Source organism: Protopterus annectens, chromosome 13.part0, assembly GCF_019279795.1.
Source record: "Protopterus annectens isolate FY-2018-M chromosome 13.part0, PAN1.0, whole genome shotgun sequence".
Lineage (NCBI taxonomy): Eukaryota > Metazoa > Chordata > Ceratodontiformes > Protopteridae > Protopterus > Protopterus annectens.
In genome coordinates, this window is record NC_056747.1 from 750,061,229 (window position 1) to 750,082,525 (window position 21,297).

The 21,297-nt window shown below is 41.2% G+C and overlaps 1 protein-coding gene across 7 annotated transcripts in view; it reads right to left on the reverse strand.

Moving 5' to 3' along the window:
- Nucleotides 1-21,297, reverse strand: part of MYO18A (myosin XVIIIA) — a 2,129,602-nt gene that overhangs the window by 797,423 nt on the left and 1,310,882 nt on the right. For all 7 annotated transcript variants that reach the window (XM_044054445.1, XM_044054444.1, XM_044054446.1 and 4 more), the window contains one exon: nucleotides 10,388-10,497. In XM_044054445.1, coding sequence (XP_043910380.1) covers nucleotides 10,388-10,497 — 110 coding nt within the window. The remainder of the gene's footprint in view (nucleotides 1-10,387; nucleotides 10,498-21,297) is intronic.

A 21,297-nucleotide genomic window follows, 5' to 3' on the forward strand; every position in this document is an offset into this window, starting at 1 on the left:
GCTGCTGAAAAGGTATCCAGAAGCGCAGCCATAACTGGAGGAACAGCAGAAGGCATGGGAGACTCCATCTGGAGGAGCTCATAATACCTTTTCTGGATATCAGAAACCTGAGAACAATCTCACTTAAAAAATTTTATCATGCAGGAAATAGTGTCCCCAAAGGAGAGTTTATCTAAAAGGGAATCTGTACTAATAGAAACCTCCTCTTCTGAACCACAGTCCAAGGAAGAAGAGCTCTGAGAAGAGTAGGCAAACGTCTCTTCCACTGAATCTTGATCCTCATCAAAGGAATCCTGCTTCCTAGGTCTTCTGAGGAGTGGAAGACCAGGGAGGGGCAGGCACAGACACCCCTTGTGGAGGTTTTAAAGCCATTAAAGCGTTAAACAACCCCTGAGTAAAATCCTGCCATTCTCATTGGGGATACTTAACTGCAGGAGAAATATGCTTGGTTTTCTGTTTCTTTTTCTGCGGGACGTCTGCATGAAAAACCCATGGGAAGTCTGACCCTTGTCAACACTCAGTAAGCATAGTAGGGATCTCCTCCCTTTCTAAGATCTGCAGAATCCCCCTAGGTCCCTTGGATATTATCAGCCAAGGTTCCCTCTCAACGTTTGGAGCAGATGTTTGCAAAGTCTCTGAAGGGGTTGCAGCAGAGGAACCTGAAGCAACTGCCAGACAATCCTCTGGGCTTTCACTAGACTTAAGAGAGACATCTGGGGGAGGCTGGACAGCAGGCATATTACACCAGAGGTTTTTTACCTTTTTCATGGCCGACAGCGCACCCTCAAAACAGGAAGACTCCGCCACAGCACCCTAAGCCAACAGCTTAAGACACAGGTTTTCAAGACAGATAGACAAGGAGAAGATGTGACTATCTAGGGTTTTGGGGACAAATGACTGGCAGATAGAACACTGCATAATATTGTGGGAAGCACACAGACAGAAGAAACACTGATCCTGATGATGTTTATGAGGAATCTGTCTCCCACACTGACATTTTCCCTTTATGGATGACAACACTAAAAATAAAAGAGAAAGATAAAGAAGAATCCCAACAGGGCACCTACCTGAAAAATGTCTCTCTAACTAGCACAGAGGAAAGGTGCTCAGACCGATGTTCAATGATACTTCAGAACTTTTTTGCCGCCATTCTGAATGCTATGTGCACCCATATGTCTATGCCCTACAGTTTGCGCTGGGAGCATATGTGCGACATATGGCACCTGTAAATAATAAAGGCTTTGGTATACTGGCTGGATGTTAGGCTATCCTTGGTAGGAGATCCTTTACATAAAGAATACCGCAACAATGACATGGAAGGACATCATCTTAGTTTCTTCTGCGTGGAGCTCAGGGGTACTGTAGCAGGCATACCAACGAGATCAATGCAAACAGTGGGCACATGTTAATGTAGGTGGGTGGATGGAAGAAATGTGTTCACTCCTGTGCTGCACATTACTGCAAATCAACATATTTGGAGGGAGACAAACTGTTGAAAACACAGTGAAAACATCCTGTAAAATGCAGTATCACATAGCTGGGTGGGTTACTTGGCATCTCATAGGAAAACTGAAGGTCAACAAGTGATGAGGGAAATAAATATACATTAATTCAGACAATGCATCTGTTTAATTACAAATCATTCTATGTACCAGCCTATTGGGCTGATCTGTATACTCACACACTGGCCATTCTCTATTACTGAAGAGCAGTGTAGGTGTGGTCAGAAGGTCATAATGGCATTGAACAGCAATGTAGAAAACAGAATTTATGAGCAGTTTAATAGAAGAATGATCCTTAGGCTACTGAAAGCCACAGGTGAGAACAGAATATGTCATTAATATCTTTATAAGTTACTTAAGCAAGTACACAGTGCTCAAATTTAACCTGGTGGTTTATACAATTAATTTAAACAAGAATACTGTTCCCTTAAGCTGGTACTCTATACAACATTTTTTTCTTTTGTAGTAATGTTTTTTAGATGTACACAATATTTTTGGATATACACAATAATATTTTTTTACTTTGTAGTAATGTCTTTTAGATGTGGCAGTCTGACAACTGTTATATGTTATACAGTACAGTGCTGTAAAGTGTTAAAAAGTACAGTTGTGTACACTTACCATAAATGCAGATGTTCGAGTGCATTCACTGTTGCAGTCCTCACATATGGGTTATCCGGGCTCCTGGTAGCCCTCAGTCGGCCCGAATACCAGAGTCCTCGGTATATGACGTCAGCTGCCGTCGGCTATAAATCTGACGTCAGGTATAAAGGGAGGCAGCCAATGCCATTTCCTCAGTTTTTCTTGCCTTAACTGTCAGGGGCCCCCAAAAGAAGGCTAGTCCAGGAAAGAAGCATCCTGGAAACATACCATCCAAAAAATTTAAGACATAGTCTGTGCCTCAGGAAAAAAGGGGGAATGGAGGGTGGGAAACCAGGACTGCAACAGTGAATACACTCGAACATCTACATTTATGGTAAGTGTACACAACTGTACTATGTTCTTTGTGTTTCACTGTTGCAGTCCTAACAATTGGGTTGATTCCCAAAGCCTAGGAAAAAACAAAGGGAGAAGGAGCAACCACAGAGTAAGGGTTGGTAAGGAGGCCCTGCAAAACAGCAGTAGCAAAACCAGCCCTGGATTTAGAAAACAAAGGTAGATTGTAATGTTTTGTGAAAGTATGGACATAAGACCAAATAGCTGCTTCTAGAATATCCTTAGTAGGCACACCTCTCAAAAATGCTGTAGAGGTAGAGGCTGCTCTAGTAGAATGGGTCCTTATAGTCTGAGGAGGAAACTTTCCATGCTGTAGGTAACAAAAATGGATACAATGAGCAATCCATTGGAAATGTTACGCTTAGAAATATCTTTACTTTGAGATCCAGGAGCAAAACAAACAACTGATCAGACTTCCGAAAGGGTTTAGTCCTGTCTAAATAAAATCTCAGCTGTCTATGAACATCAAGAGAGTGCAGAATCCTCTCCCCCTTATTCTGGGGATTACTGAAGAAGGTAGGCAGGTGAATAGCCTGGTTAAGAGTCAAACTAGAAACCACCTTGAACATAAAGGAGGGATTAGTTCTCAGAGAAACCCGATCTGTATGAAAAATAATGAAAGCTTCCACTTCCATTAAGGCTTGCAGCTCAGAAACCCTTCTGGTTGAAGTAATAGCCAAGAGAAAAGCAGTTTTCCAGGAGAGAAACTTTAAATCTGCAGAGGCAGCTGGGTTCAAAAGGAGGCAGAGTAAGTTTCTCCAGGACAAAATTAAGATCCCAAGCAGGAGTGGGAGCTCTTCTGGGAGGTCTAAGATTGCAAGCTCCCCTGAGGAACTGCTTCATCAGGGGGTAGGAAAAATGGGTTGTTCAAAAGAACAATGAGCAGAAATTGCAGAAGCATGAATTCTGATTGAAGAAAAAGAAAGTCCACCATTAAGCAAGCTTGCTAGATAATAAAGAATGAGGGAATGAGAGGTATGAGAAGAGTCTTCCCCTTTAGCTGCATCCAAGAGCAAAATCTTTTCCATTTATCTGCATAAGACTTCCTGGTGATAGGCCTCCTGGCCTCATGAAGAACTTCAACCACCTGTTTAGAAAGGTTTAAATTATTAGCCAGGCTGTTAAATGCAGAGTTTGTAAAAGAGGATGAAGGAACTCCCCACCCCCCCCTGAACCAAAAGATCTGGTATCATGGGAAGATGCCAAGGCTGAGCCTGGGAAAGGCTGCGAACAAGGGGATACCAATGCTGCCTGGGCCAGTCTGGTGCTATGAGAATAGCCTTTGGTTTTCCATCCCTTATCTTTAGCAGCACTTTGGGAATAAGAGGCAGAGGAGGGAAGGCATAAATCGAGAGTTGTGTTCATTGGAAGGACAAAGCATCCACTCTCCAAGCTTTGTTGTGATACTCCCTGGTGCAGAAGGTTGGAAGGAGATGATTAGCTGGAGAGGAGAAAAGATCCACTTGTTGAGTGCCCCAATGCTGAATGATGCGATGGAAGATGATCTTGTTTAGTTGCCACTCGTGAAGATCCAGAACTTGTCTGCTCAATTGGTCTGCCAAGGAGTTTAGCCTCCCTGGAAGAAACTGGGCTATTAGATGTATGTCCATGGAAGCTGCTATGGACCATAGTCTCATGCTTTGTCTGCACAGGGAGTAAGAGGGAGTTTCCCCCTGCTTGTTGATGTACCACATGACTGTGGTATTGTCTGTTCTGATCAAGAGAGTCACAGGGTAGAGTAAGTCCTTGAAAGCCAGCAATGCCTGCTGCACTGCCAACAATTCCTTTAAGTTTATGTGCAGATGAAGCTGTTGAGTGTTCCAAGTCCCTTATATGCCCCTGCTCTCCAGATGTGCTCCCCATGCATAATCTGAGGCATCTGTGGTGAGAGTCTGTCTGGCAGGAGGTGGGTGAAAAGGCAGCCCCTTGTTCTGGGAACAGGCTGTCGCCCACCAGAGAAACTCCAGTTGTAGACAGGGAATCAGAGGAAGAATCAAGTCTAAGTCCTGCGTGTGCTGACACCAAAGGTTCTTGAGGTACCATTGAAAATGTTCTCATATGCAACCTTGCATATGGGATCATCAGAATACATGAAGCCATGAACCTCAGAGCTTGCAGGAATTGCCTTGCAGAGAGCTGGGTCACGCTTGCCAAGTTCTTGAAATAATTTGCAAGATCTTGTTTCTCTTGAGGGAGGAATACCATCTGGGTGGCTGTATTCAGACTTTCTCCCAGGAAAACAATCTCCCTTGTAGGAACCAATTTTTACTTCTTTTCATTGAGAGTGTAACCCAATGAGGTGAGAATGTTTTTCACGAAGTCCAAATCCTTTTTTAGTTGTTTTGGGGAATTTGCTTGAATGAGACAGTCGTCCAGGTATGGATAAATTTGAATGTTTCTCTGCCTGCAAAAAGCAATGACTGGTGCCAGGCACTTCGTGAAAACTCTGAAGCAGTAGATAAGCCAAAGGGCAATGCAGAGAATTGGAAGTGTTGCTTTCTAGCCCTGAAACAAAGGAACTGCCTGCAACTTTCCCTTATTGGGATGTGCAGAGAAGCCTCTTTCAGATCTAAGGTTACCAGCCATGAATCTTTGCCCAGCATTGGCAGTAACTATTGAAGAGTGAGCATCTTGAATTTGGGAATCACCATAAAAGTGTTTAGAATAGACAAATCCAGAATAGGGCGCCAGGTTCCCCCCTTTTTTGGGCACCAGAAAAAGCCTTGAATAAAAACCTAGGCCTGCCCGTTTTTGCAGGAACTGCCTCTATAGCTCCCAGAGTCAGTAGAGAATAAATTTGGTTTCCTACCTCTGCCCTGCGAGTTCTGGGAATGTCTGGGTACCCTTGTAGAACAGCGAAGGTGTGAAAGTAAAACTTATAACCTTGGTTTACTATACTGAGCACCCACATGTCATCTGTGATGGTAGGCCATACCTCTGCGAACCGGGCTAACCTTCCCCCCATAGGAAACCCTGGGTCTGTAGAGGTAGGCACAAGAAGGCCGGAGTCATTGAGAATGCTTGCTTTGGGAAGCCGGCTTAGAACTACCCGATTTGGAAGAAAAAGGATGCCATTGTTTAACCTTTTGAGGGGCAGAAGCCTGCCCTCTGGAAGATCGGAAACCCCTAGGCCTAGAACGACCTTGCTTGCTGGGATCAGGAAAAGACCAATTCTTGGAAGGGTAATGCCTACTAAACTGAGGAGGCTGAACCTGAAGGAAATCCTTAACAGCTTGCATAGAATTCGCCTTATCCTCCAACTTCTTCAATACCTCTTCAGCCTTGCTGCCAAAAAGGGTGTCTTTGTGCAAAGGCACATGCAGCAATTTAGATTTAACAGGTTCAGAAAGTGGCTGCTCCCTAAGCCAAGTATGCCTTCTAATAACAGAACCAGTGGCTGCTGCTCTGCAGGAGGCCTCCAAGGTGTCAAAACCACAATGTAGGGAATGCTTAGTGACAAGAGTGGCAGAATTTAGTAAACCCTGTAAGTCTTTGTTCTCCGACAAGTTTAGCCTTAATAGCCTCCAAAGTATGTTGCTGATACTTAAGCATGTGAAAAAGACAATTCACAGATCTAATGGCAACAGTTGCAGAGGTATAGACTTTTTTACCCCACCTGTCCAAGGCCCTAAATTCCTTATCTGAAGGTACAGGACTTTTAGCAATAGTAGCTTTAACACCCTTGGGGCCTTGAGAAATAATCTCAGGATCAGCAGTAGGATTTTTGAAAAGGAACTGAGTCAGGAATCAAGTTTTCTGGGGGCAGGAGGAACAGAATTAGGAGCTAAAGAATTTTCCATGAAAACATCATCCACAACTTCCAAAACTGGAGGTATAGCCAGAGGCTTATGCTGTGGCAAATCCAAAAATTCCATGATTCTTTTCTTAGACTAAGGAAAATCCTGACTTTCCCGTTTAAAATGCTCCCTAAGAGTATTCAAAGTATCCCCAAATGAAAAATCTTCTGGAGGGGAGGCAGAAGGGATAGAGTCTTCAGCATCAGAATCTTCAAAGCCAGAAAAAAGTTGACAGTTTCCTTCTTCATCAGCAGAGGTACTGGAAACCTCAGAGTCTGAGACAGACAAAACATTAGGAGACAATTCCCTAGCCCTCTTGGAAGGAGGGGGGGGTGAGAGCCCCTAATAAGGGAAAGAAGATCACTAGTCATCTTTACCAACTGGGACTGAGGCAAAGGAGGGGAGGCCGACGCCTGCTTATGAGTAGATTTTTGACTGGAGGGTTTGCTGGTAAACTGGAGGGACTTGGGAGGCCTAGCACCCGCAGAAGTCTGAGTTAAGATAGTCAGTCTGGCTCTGGTCTCATGTCGAAGAGAAGAGGTGTCAGAAGTCGGTGCCTGCATAGCGGCTCAGGAGCCATCTGAGGCAGCGACAGGCGGAGGGTCTGAAGACAAAATAGCAGCCTGCGGCATGGAGGACTCCGAAAAGGTATTGGCAGAGGCCTGCGGCTGAAAATCTGCACAGTGCAGGGGCTGTGAAAGCGCCTCACTGACTACCGATGGGCTGACCAATTTCATCGGTGCGTCGTCAGCAGATTTAACCCTAGGCCTGTCGCCGTCTTTGTCCTTACATTTCCTAGGTACATCTGAAGTCAGGAGACCAGAAGATGCCATACCGACGAACTTAGGCCAGACTCCAAAATGCTTATACAAAATTTTAGCTCTACGGTGTATGTTACGCAGATTGAAGGAAGCACAGAGATCATAATTAGGGATGTCCTGCTCAAGGCCCAAACTAGTTATACAACAGGAATGAAAATCACGGTGTGGAATCTTTTTTTCACATGCAAGACAGTTATTAACTTTATCTGACATTCGTTAAAGCAAGAAAAGAGGGTCCCCAACGAGGTACTTATCTGAGGGCGTCTTCAACTTAGTAGTCGGAATGCAAAAAGAAGGTAAACAGCCGACCAGCACTAGTGCGAATTGCATCTGCTTCAGGCTCCAAGGCAAGAAAGACTGAGGAAATGGCGTTGGCTGCCTCCCTTTATACCTGACATTCTGACGTCAGGTTTACAGCAGACGGCAGCCGACATCATATACCGAGGACTCTGGTATTCGGGCCGACTGAGGGCTACCGGGAGCCGGACAACCCAATTGTTAGGACTGCAACAGTGAAACACGAAGAACATCGTGTATCATCCCAAGTACTACCACAGTAATTTGCAAGGTCTGCGGGGCATCATACACCCTTAAGGTCTGCATTGCTGCACAATCCATGCCAGTGAAACTAGATGGAATATTGTACATGCTAAAACAGGTTTAAACCAGCTCAAAAAGATATGATCTCAAATTTCTATTCTTCTTCAAAAGCCAAAATCACAGAATCAGTGCTGACATGTACCTTATTCCAAAGCCAAGGTTCAAAAATGACATTACTGCCTGAAGGCTGATTTGCTAATGTTTCTGGAAGTCCAAATCTCAGCTGTGTAATTCATGGAATTACAATATTGCTCCCTTATATTTTTATTTATTAATTATGGTCATAGAAAGCTGAAAAGACTATAGATCATTAAGAATATATAAGACGCACTTAAGGTTGGCGTTACTGTAAAAATCACGACAATGAAACGAGATATTATTTGCAAACTCTGAATGGTCTAGTGTATACGGTATGACCAGCTTATTCGCAAAGATTAGTTTCTGGAAATAGATTCAGGAAGTCCATGTGAATAATCAGGGTGGCGCAGTAGTGTAGCAGTTAATGTTGTTGCCTCACAACAAGAGGTTCTCTGGTTCGTTTCTCTGATGGGGTGCCTTCTGTGTGGAGTCTGCATGTCCTCCCTGCATTCAGCTGGGTTTCTTCCAGGTATTCCAGTTTCCTCCTACATTCCAAAGACATGCGTCTGGAGCATTTCTCCCTAGGCCTCTGCTGAAAATGTCCTAGTTGGACTTTCCCGGTAAACAAATGTTAAATTAAATAAATAAATAAAAATAATGAACAAACCTCATTCATATACAGGGAGCCACTGGTTGATTCTCATTTACCCGTTTAATTTAGTAATATGCCGAAAAGTGTTCAATGTTTTCTTATTTTCTTCAACTCACTACAGCTAATCACACAGTTTGTGACTACTTTAACTACATGTTCTTTTAAACATACTATAGTTTCATATGACTTTGTGACCTTCCAGAAAAAGTGCCCCTAATGCACTTCTTTTCCATTCTTATGATATTATATTTATGGGACAGAATTGTAGTCCACCTTGTCCGTGAAATGCAATAGCGAAAAAATACAGCCTCAGTGTGGAGGTTTCAGAATACATTTAAAATAAGCTTGCTTGCATATCAGACTGCAGACATTTGCAAAGTCAAACAGTATACATCTTTATCTGTTACTGGTAGACTGTTGTCGAGTTTAAAAACAATCTACATCAATTCACCTATCCCCTAAATTATTTGCATCTATGCACTCACAGAAAACATTACTCAAACTATTCTTACAAGTGCAAAAAGATACAATATCAGTTTAGATATGTAACCTTTTTTCTCTGAATATATAACCTGCAGTTTATGGAAAGGATATGTTTTCACACCTGAGCAGACAGTGTAATCAATTCTGCAGTTACAAAGCAGCACTATGGAACTCATAGCTGGATCTCATGCTACAAGGTGGCGGTGCCATGGGGTCAGACTGAATAAGAACATTTTAATAACATTTTAAACATGTACTTGTCTGCATAGGGGAATGGTGAGGATGCAAGGTGTAGAGGTGGCGAAGGTGGATGAGTTTAAATACTTGGGATCAATAGTTCAGAGTAACAGAGAGTGTGGAAGAGAGTACAGGCAGGATGGAGTGGGTGGAGAAGAGAGTGTCAGGAGTGATTTGTGACAGACGAGTACCAGTAAGAGTGAAAGGGAAGGTCTACAAGAGGGTAGTGAGACCAGTTATGTTATATGGGTTGGAGACAGTGGCATTGACAAAAAGGCAGGAGTTTGAGCTGGATGTGGCAGAGTTAAAGATGTTAAGATTTGCACTGGGTGTGACGAGGGTGGACAGGATTAGGAATAAGTAAATTAGAGGGTCAGCCCAGGTTGGAAGGTTTGGAGACAAAGCCAGAGACGCAAGATTACGTTGGTTTGGACATGTGCTGAGGACGGATGCTGAGTATATTGAGAAAAAGATGCTAAGGATGAAGTTACCAGGTAACAGGAAAAGAGGAAGGCCTAAGATAAGATTTATGGATGTGGTGAAAGAGGACATGCAGGTGGCTGGTGTGACAGAGCAAGATGCAGAGGACAGGAAGAAATGGAAACAGATGATCCGCTGTGGCGACCCCTAATGGGAACAGCTGAAAGAAGACGACTTGTTGTCTGCATCACACACCCAGTGCAGGAAATAGTTGTAATATTATCCCTAGATGGTTATAACTGTATTGTACTTAGTCAAGACAGCACAAGACTGAATGACAGGTTTAATAAAAGGTGCAACATTTTGGTGCATGTAAATACTATTGTTGAATTACGACACTAGAAAGTAATGGTACTTTGTATCTCTCACCCATACTGAGTACTTCCCCAACTCGCACTCAGTGTTACTACTATACTTATGGTATATTTTACTTAAACACACACACACACACACACACACACACACACACACACACACACACACACACACACACACACACACCAGTGAAGTACTGATTACTAGCACATCTTTGAAAAAACAAAAATTACCTTCCCTCAAGGTAGCTGGTATTATCATACATCTGATATGCATAGTGTAGGAACTGGATCATCATTAAGCTGGCAGAATGCAACACAGCAGTAGCAACATGACAGCATGTTATAGATATCACAGTGATTTACAATACGACTCAGACAGCAATCCACATTTTAAAGCTTAGTGAAAAGTCAGGTCTTAGCTTACTCGTTTTTCATCTGTGACAATATAGTTACGTCCATGCTTCTTGGTTAAATGTGGAGCCAAGACATCAAATCGGCGTCTGAACTCAGAGAAAACCATGTGACCTGGGTAACCTGTAGAATTAATGCATAAAACTGTAGTTAACTTAACAACTATGTAATACAGATAAAAACAGGATGGCATAAAACAGATTCTTATCAAGCTGCAACTTCCTTCTTTTCTCAGCAAAACCTGAAGAAACTGAATTGTCTTACTGCAGAAGCTACTATAACCACTTTCCAGTACCGAAGTAAATGAAATGATCAAATCAGCAAGAAAACACACACACAAAAAAACTTTTGGCATATTTACAGTAACTACAGATATTTACATACATCAACAGTTTTAGCTAATCATGAGGCTAACATGGCTCCCCCTTCAACAGCCAGCTAACCTGGAATAACTTTCCCAACAGTTAAACACCTAGGCACACAATAAATGGTAATGCATACATGGTTGTGAGAACTTTCAAAAAAATGTTATATTAAGAACTTACCAACATTAACTGCAAAACAGCAATGCCGTATATAGCTACTTTTCAGGTCATGGTATTAGTAGAGAATAGAGGGAGAAGTTTTAAAAGTGATATTAGAAAATTATCAACAGAGAATGATATAGAAGCCCAATGCTGAAGAATGCAAAGTGCTGCAATTGGACAGCAACAATCCTGGAATACATTCCAGATTTCAGGGTTGTACATCTTAAGAAGATAAGGCATAAAAAAGACTTTTTAGTATAGTTGAAATTACCATAAGGAGTCAGTAGGAGGACTGGAAGGCCAAACAAATGGGTCTGCATATCCAAGGGCATAAACCCGACAGAAGAAAAGATACTTTTTCTTCTTCATATAGTATTAGTGAGGCCTTATTAAGAATACTGTGTCCATTTCTGGACATCCATTATTTCAGAAAAGATGTGCCTTACTACTGGAGAAAGGATAGAAGGGACACTGAATGAGGAAAGGCTGAGGAGAGTGTAGCTGTTCACATTGAAAAACAGAATGCAGAAAAGGGATATGGTTTATGTGCACACTCATTACAACAAATTCGGCAGATAGGACAGGAGTAGGAATGGATACTGATTTTCAAACTAAAGTGATCACTTTCCGGTTATACAAGTTTTTTTTTTTTTTTAATGGAGATGGTTGATGTTAAAGGCTGGGCTACCTGATTGGATTATTCACCGCACACCTACTGAAGCCTTTAAATGTACACTGGACAAATGGAGCACCAGACCCAAAGTGACAGATGCATAATGGGGTGACACTGAGGGATTATTTTTCTGCTGGTTTCTATTTACATGTCTATCATGGCATATATTTTTCAAGGTATTTTTTTTTACCTGTTAATTACAAATTACATCTTTCAGTTACACAGAAGTGATGTATAAAAAGAAAACCTAAGCCTCCAGTTCATAAAAACAAGTAAAGCAAGTAAAAAGCAAACCCATTCAGATAATTACAAGGCTCTAACAAAGGACCATAGTAAAGCCAGTCATATGGCAATTTGAAAAGGGTCCATTAGATCCTCCAACATGTTTTGGCAAATTTGCATTTCCATGTAAATGCTGACACACGGCTGAAGAATCAGAAGTACATAGCTGGAGGTATCCACAATGGGAAGTAGTTTAAAAAACTTAGCATGGCTCAAACACATTTTGCTCAATGCTAAAACATTTTTTTGAAAATATTCTGCAGTAAAAATAAATGACCATTGCTTACCTAATGTTAGAAGGCCTCCGATCTTAATTTAACATTTGTAAAGCTATATAAAGGAAGTTGTTACATTTTCCTGTGGGGAATCCTATTCTTTCCACTTCTAAGAGCAGCTTTACAACACAGCCAACACCAATATGCCAAAGTGCTGCCAAGTTTTGTTATACAGTATGGATGCACATTCAATTAATCTGAATGGGACTATATTTAAAATATTTGGATTGATAAAATATCTACTTGGAAGCTATTCAGTTTCGCCATTGCTAAACTCCCACTGGCAAGCTGCCCCTTTATGTACCGCATTCATCCTGTCTCATACCTCAGAGGTCTTAATGTCATTGAAATTACCTCATTATTTCTTCGACCTAGAAAGGAATGTAATATGTACTTTATTACACAGAGCACAAAAATACCCGCGGTGGTGGTACTGCGGTAGCGTTGTCGCCTCACAGTAAGACGCTGTCCGGTTTGATTCTCGGCTAGAGCGTCTTCTGCGTGGAGACATGCGTGAATGGGCGTACCTTCGTTGAAGGTTGTGCGTCAGGGCTGGCAAGCCGGTACGTAAAAATCAACTGCAAATCATTAGCAGACCGGAGTTCCGCTGTGGTGACCCCTAACCGGGAAAAGCCGAAAGACACAAATTACACAGAGCACAAAATGAGCTCGCCTTCAGATAAAGATATCAGCACTGAGCCAGAGTCCTTGATCAAGTAACAGTTATGTTCAAATGCACCCTGGAAAATACTGGACAACCTCGTGACTTTCAATTTTTGGAATGATTTACAAACAGTGGCTAACCACAGGTTTAACATGTTATTGTAAACAGAGATTCAGTGACAGTAGTTGATATAGATACATATTTAAAACCATACTAGACCTCAATGATGTCACAACTGAAGTTTACAGTTCTCTCTCTAGCCTTCTACTGCAGAGCATCAATTATTTTGTTAACTGAGCCTGACACTGGCTGCAAATACCACACTCAAGTACAATTCAGGTCTTTCACTGTTGGCATGACTCAGACAGAGAGATGCATTTCTACACAAAGTTTTGATTATGTACACCTTACAAGCTAACTTTTTCAACTATGGGGCAATCCATGATCTAAAGGTAACACCTTTTCTACACTACATGTGTAACAGACCACCATTCAAATTACAAAATAAAAAACACAAGCAAATCTGTATTTTTTTCTACACATTTTTGACACAGAGGAGGTAACCAGGATTTCAAGAAGACAGCCACAGAAGATTTCACACAAATTACTTCTCTCCCTTCCTTCCCTAGAAGAAACCACAGGGGTTTTAAATAGCACAGCATTTTACTGATTCGTGAAACTGTTGATAGGATTTCTTCTACTAAATGTCCTCTGGAGAAACCGAGTTTATAAACTATCAAATGTCTTTTCTAGAGATGCAAATAATGGAATGTGATGAAAAATATCACAATGGATTGTTCTGTCCCTGTAAATACTGTTTTAAATGTGTTCTTGTGACACATTTCAGACACAATTACAGTTTACTTCAAATGTTAAAACCCTTGAAAACAGGCTCAGTCTAATTGGCTATGTATATAACGCAGAGAAGCATTAAGATTGACTTTACTGTCTGCCATTAAGCCTTCCTGACTGGATCTGGTCCATTTGTTTCTCTGTATTGGGATCCCCATCACATGGACAAAAGCTTCCTAGCAGGAATGTCATCGAGGCAGCCACAGGGTTGCTTGTGCCTTTGCTGACTTCCCTGCAATGAAGGCACTTTTCCATTTAAGACCCTAACCTCCTCCCCACTGTGTAGGGGACATGCAACTTATGTCACTGCATGACCACTATACCCCCTTCATGCATGGGCACACTTCTGCGCACTTGCTAAGGAAAGCTACCATGCTCGCAGCCTGGTGAGCTAAATGTACACCTCAGGACTGGCCCCAAGCATCAATGCCCCTCCCCCAAGTGACTGTCACTTAGGACAGCCCTATTCCACCCCTAAACATGAATGCGCCTATCCTCCTCACACTAGATCCAGCAGATGCCCACACAACTACACGAAAGTGGTTCACCAGACTCATGCTTAGGATTATAGGATCATAAGAGATTACTAGGTTATTGGTCCTGAGGCCCTTATAAGCCTAAAGCAAAGAAGTGAACCAAAGATGAAGTGGAGCTGGCAAACAAAGGGACCAATTACCAACAAAAGCAAGTTCCACAAATGTTGTATAAATCCTTTTAATAAAACAATTAACACTGAAGGACAGTTTTGTCTGAAAGCTTTGTTTTATTAAAAGGATTTATACGTTTGTGGAACTTGCCCTTATAAGCCTAGCCAAGAGTTTAGCCCAAGTTTAGACAAATCAGCACCCATTACCCCCTGTCCAGCAGGGACATGGGTGGAATCCCAGAGGTATATTTTCTGCTTCCCATTCAGTTATCCAGATCGCGCTTAAAAAGGGGTAAAGAGGTACTCTGCTTGATGTGGAGAGGGAGTCTATTCCATAGATGGGGGAGTCTCTGGGACACAATCCTGTCACACCAACAAGTCTTGTTGATGTCACAGACCAGGTTGAGGCCACGCGTGCGGATTACTCAAGTGGAGGTTGACTTGCAGATATGCAGCAGCGCCATCAAGGTCGGGTCCATGAACACCATGTATGCCAGACAGAGGTCACCTCTGAGGTGTCTGTATGAAACAGAGTAGAGGGATAGGGCTTTTAGCCTATCCGTGTATAGTAGATGTTTGAGGCCTTGGATTCTCCTGGTTAGGAACCTCTGTGGTCTCTCCAGCTGCTGCATATGCTTTGCGAGGTACATACCGAAAGGAGCATTGTACTCGATAATGGGACTTATAAGGAAAGAATACAGGGATGTTATGACCGCCTTGTCCCTGGATGAGATACCCTTACTTATGAGGTGAGCCATGTAGAAGGCTTTCCGTACAACGGAAGCAACATGGTAGTCAAAAGTCAGGTTGTTATCAACCCAAATACCCAAATCCCTCACAACTGATTGAGTGCTTAGGACGTTGTTATTAATGTGATAATTTGTGTGGATGTCATTTGGGACTTTTATCCCTTCTACACCAACAGATTAATATGGCTGATATCAGCTTAACTTTCATTTTAAATCCCTTAAAAGAAAATAAAGGATATTATCATTTAAACATACTTTTATGATTTTTCATTACATTTGCTCTAAGTAAATTTTAGCTATATTAGAGGATGTACTTAATGGTACACAGAAAAATGTTGAAAAGGGAATTTGTTAGCCTAAGCTTTGCAAAACTTTTTCATTTTGGGAAAGTATGTTGTTTTATTTTATTTACTTAATACTTGTTAGGTACGTGGAATCTCACTGAGGTCAAAGCCTGTTTTTCAGGTAGGACTGAGGGAACCAAAAACGTTTGCAGACAAGGCAAAGACATACTGTGAATACAATCAAGTTACTAAAAAAATCAAACTGCTAACCTCTAACAAACATACCACAGACAACTTTAAGTTAAGCACGTAGTATAATAGAACTATCATAGTAAAGACATGACCTCAACAAACTAATCAAAGTATATATGGGTCAAGTCACAGGCATGTATAGAATGAAGGAGAAAGACAAAAGAGCCTGGTTATGTAAGATTAGGTCATAGCTGTCAGTGTTGTACAGAACAGTACAACAGTATAGATCAAGTAGATGTGCTTTTAACTCACTCCTGAACCTCAAGTGGTGAATCACTGCCTCTGATGAAATAGAAGAAAGAATTCCATAAAATCGGGAAGAGACCTGGAGAATGATCTGTCACTGGATGCATACATCTTTATATTAGACTGTACTGTACACCAGGTGTAAAATGACACCAAACCTTTGTTGGGGAATTTTGTTCCATGAATTTAACATTCAGTTATGAAGTTCTAAAGGATAAATAGAAGCTTTCAAACTCTGAACTGTGTATCAATTGCATCCAAATGAAAATTAAATATTTCAACATTTTCTTTATTTAAAACTGTGCAGTGCTACACCATGTTCCCCTTGAGACATTTCTACCCTGAATGTGTTATTTACTGTCTAGGCTGCTTTCCCAAAGCAAATGGATGGATTCCACATCTTTCATCACCTTCTTCATGAGATTCTGCAGAACACAGTAATGTACTCTTACTAAAAAATGCTGAAGCAATACATGTATGCATACATACATGCATGCATAGATGTGTATAAAATTATCAGCACACCATGGCACAGGCTGCACTATTCACATTTTACTCACAGTTGGGGGGGGGGGGGCTATGACCATAAGAGTACAACCCAAATGACCAAAGTAGAGTCTTCCTACCATGTGTAAAAATATGAATTACCATAACCATGGCTTGATGTGCTGCTATTCTATAAAGCCATGATTTTAAAAAGAAATGCGTTACCTTTTGAAATAAGAGTACTTGGTAAATAAGTACTTGAATTCCTTTCCATCTCTGTGCTCATGCGAGTCACCAGAGCAGTTTAGTAATGTACGAGCATTACACGATTCGTTTGCAGCAGCTGCTGCCTTTCTAGAGGTGGCATTAGAAAACAGAGCAAACTGAAATCTGCATACAGTTGCAAAAACTTAATCCAAGAAGATAAAGGAAATAAATGTGTTATTAGAGTTTCCAGTTTTATGGTGAACAAAAATGGTGGCTAGAGATATGAAACGGTTTCAGATCTCTGATTCAATGCAGCTACCAAACTAGGAGCTAAGTTAACAAATTAATACAATAAAATAAAACCTTAAAAGTGGCTGCAAGAGAACATCATTGCTTGCATTAGAATTATTTTATTTTTATTTATTTATTTTACATTTGTTAACCGGGATTGTCTGACTGAGCAAAAGCCCTTTTTCAGCAGAGGCCTGGGGAGAAAAACTCCAAAACATAGTTACAAAAAATATAACTGTTACAAACACAGTTAACATTATAATCATTCATAATAAAACTTGTATTTTATTTGTTTTCTGCGGTAGAGTGCTGATCTCCCTGGACCAGTCACACAGTTAGGCAACGGAGGCTGAGGGAATCAAACCTTGTACCACCGAACCACAGGAAACAGCTCATTAATAAATTAAACAGTGTTTCATTGGTGGTTCTTGTAAAATGTATTATTACCGTACCTGACAGCAAAGAATTAGACTGTGGACAAATCAGCGGCAAGTAGGGGATGGTTGTTTTGCCATAAAATAGAAAAGTGACTTCACATTCACAGTAGCAGTTAAAAAGACAGCCACATCCAGAAAATGAAAAATGTTGCTTTCACATATTTTGATGTTTTCTGTAGTATTAAAGTCTTCGCATCACTCAGACTGGTTATTTTCTAAACTGCATTACATCATGCTGCAAGCTATAATTTTATACACAGGGTTTTCATCTCCCTGATATAATGTTATCAGGAAAGAGAGTACACTGTGGTGAGAAGCACATTTACTGTGGCAATATCTTTCCACTAGCAATGAGAGTTGTAAAAAACAGACAGAGCTACAGTGGAGAAAGCACTGAGCTCAGAAATCCTTCAAACAGAAGTTTGATCCACAAACAACGCCATTCCAGGAAACAAACTTGAGCTTCACTAAATCAGAAAGTTTAAAAGGGCTTGTGTTAGCATTCCCAAATCACAAAAACTTTTCTCACAAAACTTGTTTCTCCAACAGATGAAGAAATAGAAGGAAAAATCATATCTGCTAGACCGAATAAGAGGCTACAAGGATGACTTTGGATAAGTGGAGTTTTGCTCTGAATATGATCATCATCATCATGGGAAATGATGGATGTGCAGAGGAGCCCCTTGAACCACAAGCAAGAGAGAGAGAAAAGAAATCCCTGCACCTTGAGATAGTTGGGGATGTGAAGAAGTCATTCCAGTATCCTTCCCCATCCGAGGATGATTTTTCTTTGCCACTCACGTGGCATGACAGTGTACTTTCATATCCAGTCTGCTAAGAGACTAGACTCCTCAGGAATGTGAACTATTACTAGAAAGTTGTTCACAGCTATGGCTAATTCCCAGTCTTCCATAGCCTCCTGGCATTATGGGCATGATCAGCCCCCCCCTTGTTTGTTAATAAACCACACAACCAGCATGTAATCCATCCGTATGGACAGGACCCTCATATCCATGGAACAGAGGAGGGCCAGAAACGAAAGAAGAAATTACCTACTGTCCAGCAAGCTGATACAAAATGAGAGTTCCCAAGGTGGGCACACTCCCTCAGTGAGCTGCCCACTGTAATGCCCCCACCTCAGGATGAAATGATTTGTGGTGGGTTTCATTTAAGTGGATGAGGGATGAAGGGGACTGCTCAAGGAGAGGTTGCTCGAATCCAGCCATTATGACAAATTGTCCAAATGCTTCATATAAGCAGATTCTGTGCACCACTCTGCTCTGTCTGTGACCATTGGACTTAGAAGGTTCACTGAAGAAAACTCTTGCAATATCTTGCTAAGGGGATCATGTAGGTGTTTGCTACCATGAGGACAGAAGGCCCAATATCTTAGACACTGAACTGCAGATACCAGGGATGAATTCAGAATAGAAGTAACTCCTGTGTTATAGCTGCAGCTTAGAACTGGGAATATTTAGGGTGATATTCTAGATCTGAAAGAGAAATTGCCGACTCCCTCACCAAAATAAGCTCAGCTCGAGAACATGGAACCAGTCAGACAGGTAAGGGATGACTTTGGCCCCTTGGAGGCACAGAGGCACTGACACAATGGACATAAGGTTGGGTTAATACCCTTGAGGTAGAGGTGAGACCAAATGGAAGACTCATACTGATACTTACTGTCTTGGACTCTGGACAGCATGAACCTTCTGAACTGTCTGTGAATCCTGACATGTATACAGACATCCTAGACGTCGAAATAGGATATCTAAATCAATTTCTACAAAACATGGAAGGACTTATTGAACCAATACTGTTTGGAAGGAATCACTGGTGCTGAGGTTGATTAAATTCAAAATGAACCTATGGGTTCCAGTTTTCTTTAGCTCTGATATGAGCCTGAAGTAAAATTCTTGCCCTTTCTGGTCTTGTGAAAACTGCTGGATGGCTACTTTACTTAACAAATGAGGCACCTCTAATTTTACTGTGTTTTTTTTTGACAGGGTGAGATGCCTACAAAGAGGGAGAAAGGGGTACTGAAGTTGACAGAAAATATATTTTTTTAATCTTAGCAATGACAATCTGATATAACAGACAGAAGTGAAGCAAATGCCAATGAAATGATGGAAAGGTGACTCAAAATGTCTCCAGGGGGCAGCAGTAATGAAAGATCACCTGCCTGCCTGCTGTGGACCCCCCAATCAAATACCATAGCTGCCTGTTGATCAACTGAGAACTCAGACTATGGCCACTGTGACTGCTCTGGAAGTAGTCTGAAAAACTGGCTCCCTTACTGGAACCTTGACTGTTTTGTTTACAACGGAAACAATGCTAACACTCACTTTTCTGAGAGTCATAGAAGGAACACAGAGGATAGGAATATCACACTGACGACAAAATTTCCGCTGCTTTTCCATCTTCTCCTCTTCTCCATACGAGTTTAGACTTGTGGGCCAAAAGTTTCAGGACAGTGGAAGGGAAAACTTATAAAGGTCATCTTCACGCCCTTAGCAAAGGCTGTGAGAGGCACGGTCAGGCATTATGGCAAATAACCTCATCTTCAGCAGCCACTCTGAAGAGTAAAAAAAAAAAAAGGAATGCAAAATATATACATCAGGATCCAATTAGCAAGATCTGGTTGTTAACCACTCACTTAACTGAGCTCCTAGTAATGGAGAGGAAACTGGTAAATGGTACAGTAACCCTACCAAATCACGGACCGGATACTAGCTGCAGTTTCTTTTAAGTGCATCACTTAGTTCACATTCCTGAAACTGAAGTGGCTCCTACAAAAGAAACTTGAATAAATGCATGACCATGGCCATTTTCTGTAAGCTGAGCACGTACTGTGTTTTTACAAAAAATGGGTAGTAATGGACCTAATACTAGGAACATCACTATTCACAGATAAACAGTGCTGTAAAACTTTTGATGTTCTGTCAGTTAAATTCAAAGTACAACATAATGTTTGGATCTGCTGTTGGGTAGATGCCACCCACATCAGGTGTGGAAAACACACCAGGTTTGTGAAGTTACATGGTAAGCCAACTCTATACAAATATTAGACAAAGACAGGAAAAGGTAAAATGGGAAACTGTAACTGAGAACATCTGCCCTAGAATAGTGTATGTGAATGCAACTTTTTTCCCTGTTTTTCCCTTTTCTAACCATTTACATATACACCTTAAATGCATTAAATATGAAGAGGGAGAGAAGGTTAGTATACAATGATCAGAGGAGTAGTTGTCAGGACGTGATGGCAGCGACACAAGCTTGTTTCTATAAGGATAGTTCCATCACTACCCCAGTTTACGTAGAAAGGAGGAAAATTATACTGCAACAGGAACTGTGTGCATTTCAGAAACGAATGCACTCTCTCTTTCTTTCCTGTTATCTTTTGTTAACACATTTCAGTCAAACAGGAAACTGGTAGTCAAGATAAGAAACATAAATGATGACGTTTTGTTCAGCTGTGCTGCACAAACACAGTATTTATAGTATTTAACTTGTGAACTGTTTAGTCAATTGCCTTTCACCAAGGAGTAGTTTTTTAAATTATACAGCCTGATCAGCACTCAGAGAGCATGTTCCACACAAAAACAAAACTATCCTTCTTCATGACTACTGTGCACTAACTGACAGACTTGAGAAATCGTTAGCCACTAACAGCAATGCAATTAAACATTTTTGTTCTTTATGAAACTCCATATGCTATCCTACAGATTCAGTATAACAGGCTATTTTGGGGGTGAGATGAGCTGATTGTTTTGGAAGTCCTATTTTAAAACTGTTTTGTCTGAGGGATGAATCCACATTTTATAGTTAAGTAATTTTAACCTGCCTGAGTGATTATGAACGTCATGAAAAACAAAACTAGGCAGCAACACTTTCCTCACAGCATGTGCCGCTTTTTTAAGCAGCACAATGATGAGTAATATTACTTCTGTTGGCATATTTCAGCTTCAGTTAAGCAATAATTATTTGAAGACCTATGCTTTGTAAGCATTATTGCTGTCTACAGAAAATTATGTTATACACTTCTGTATTCCCAT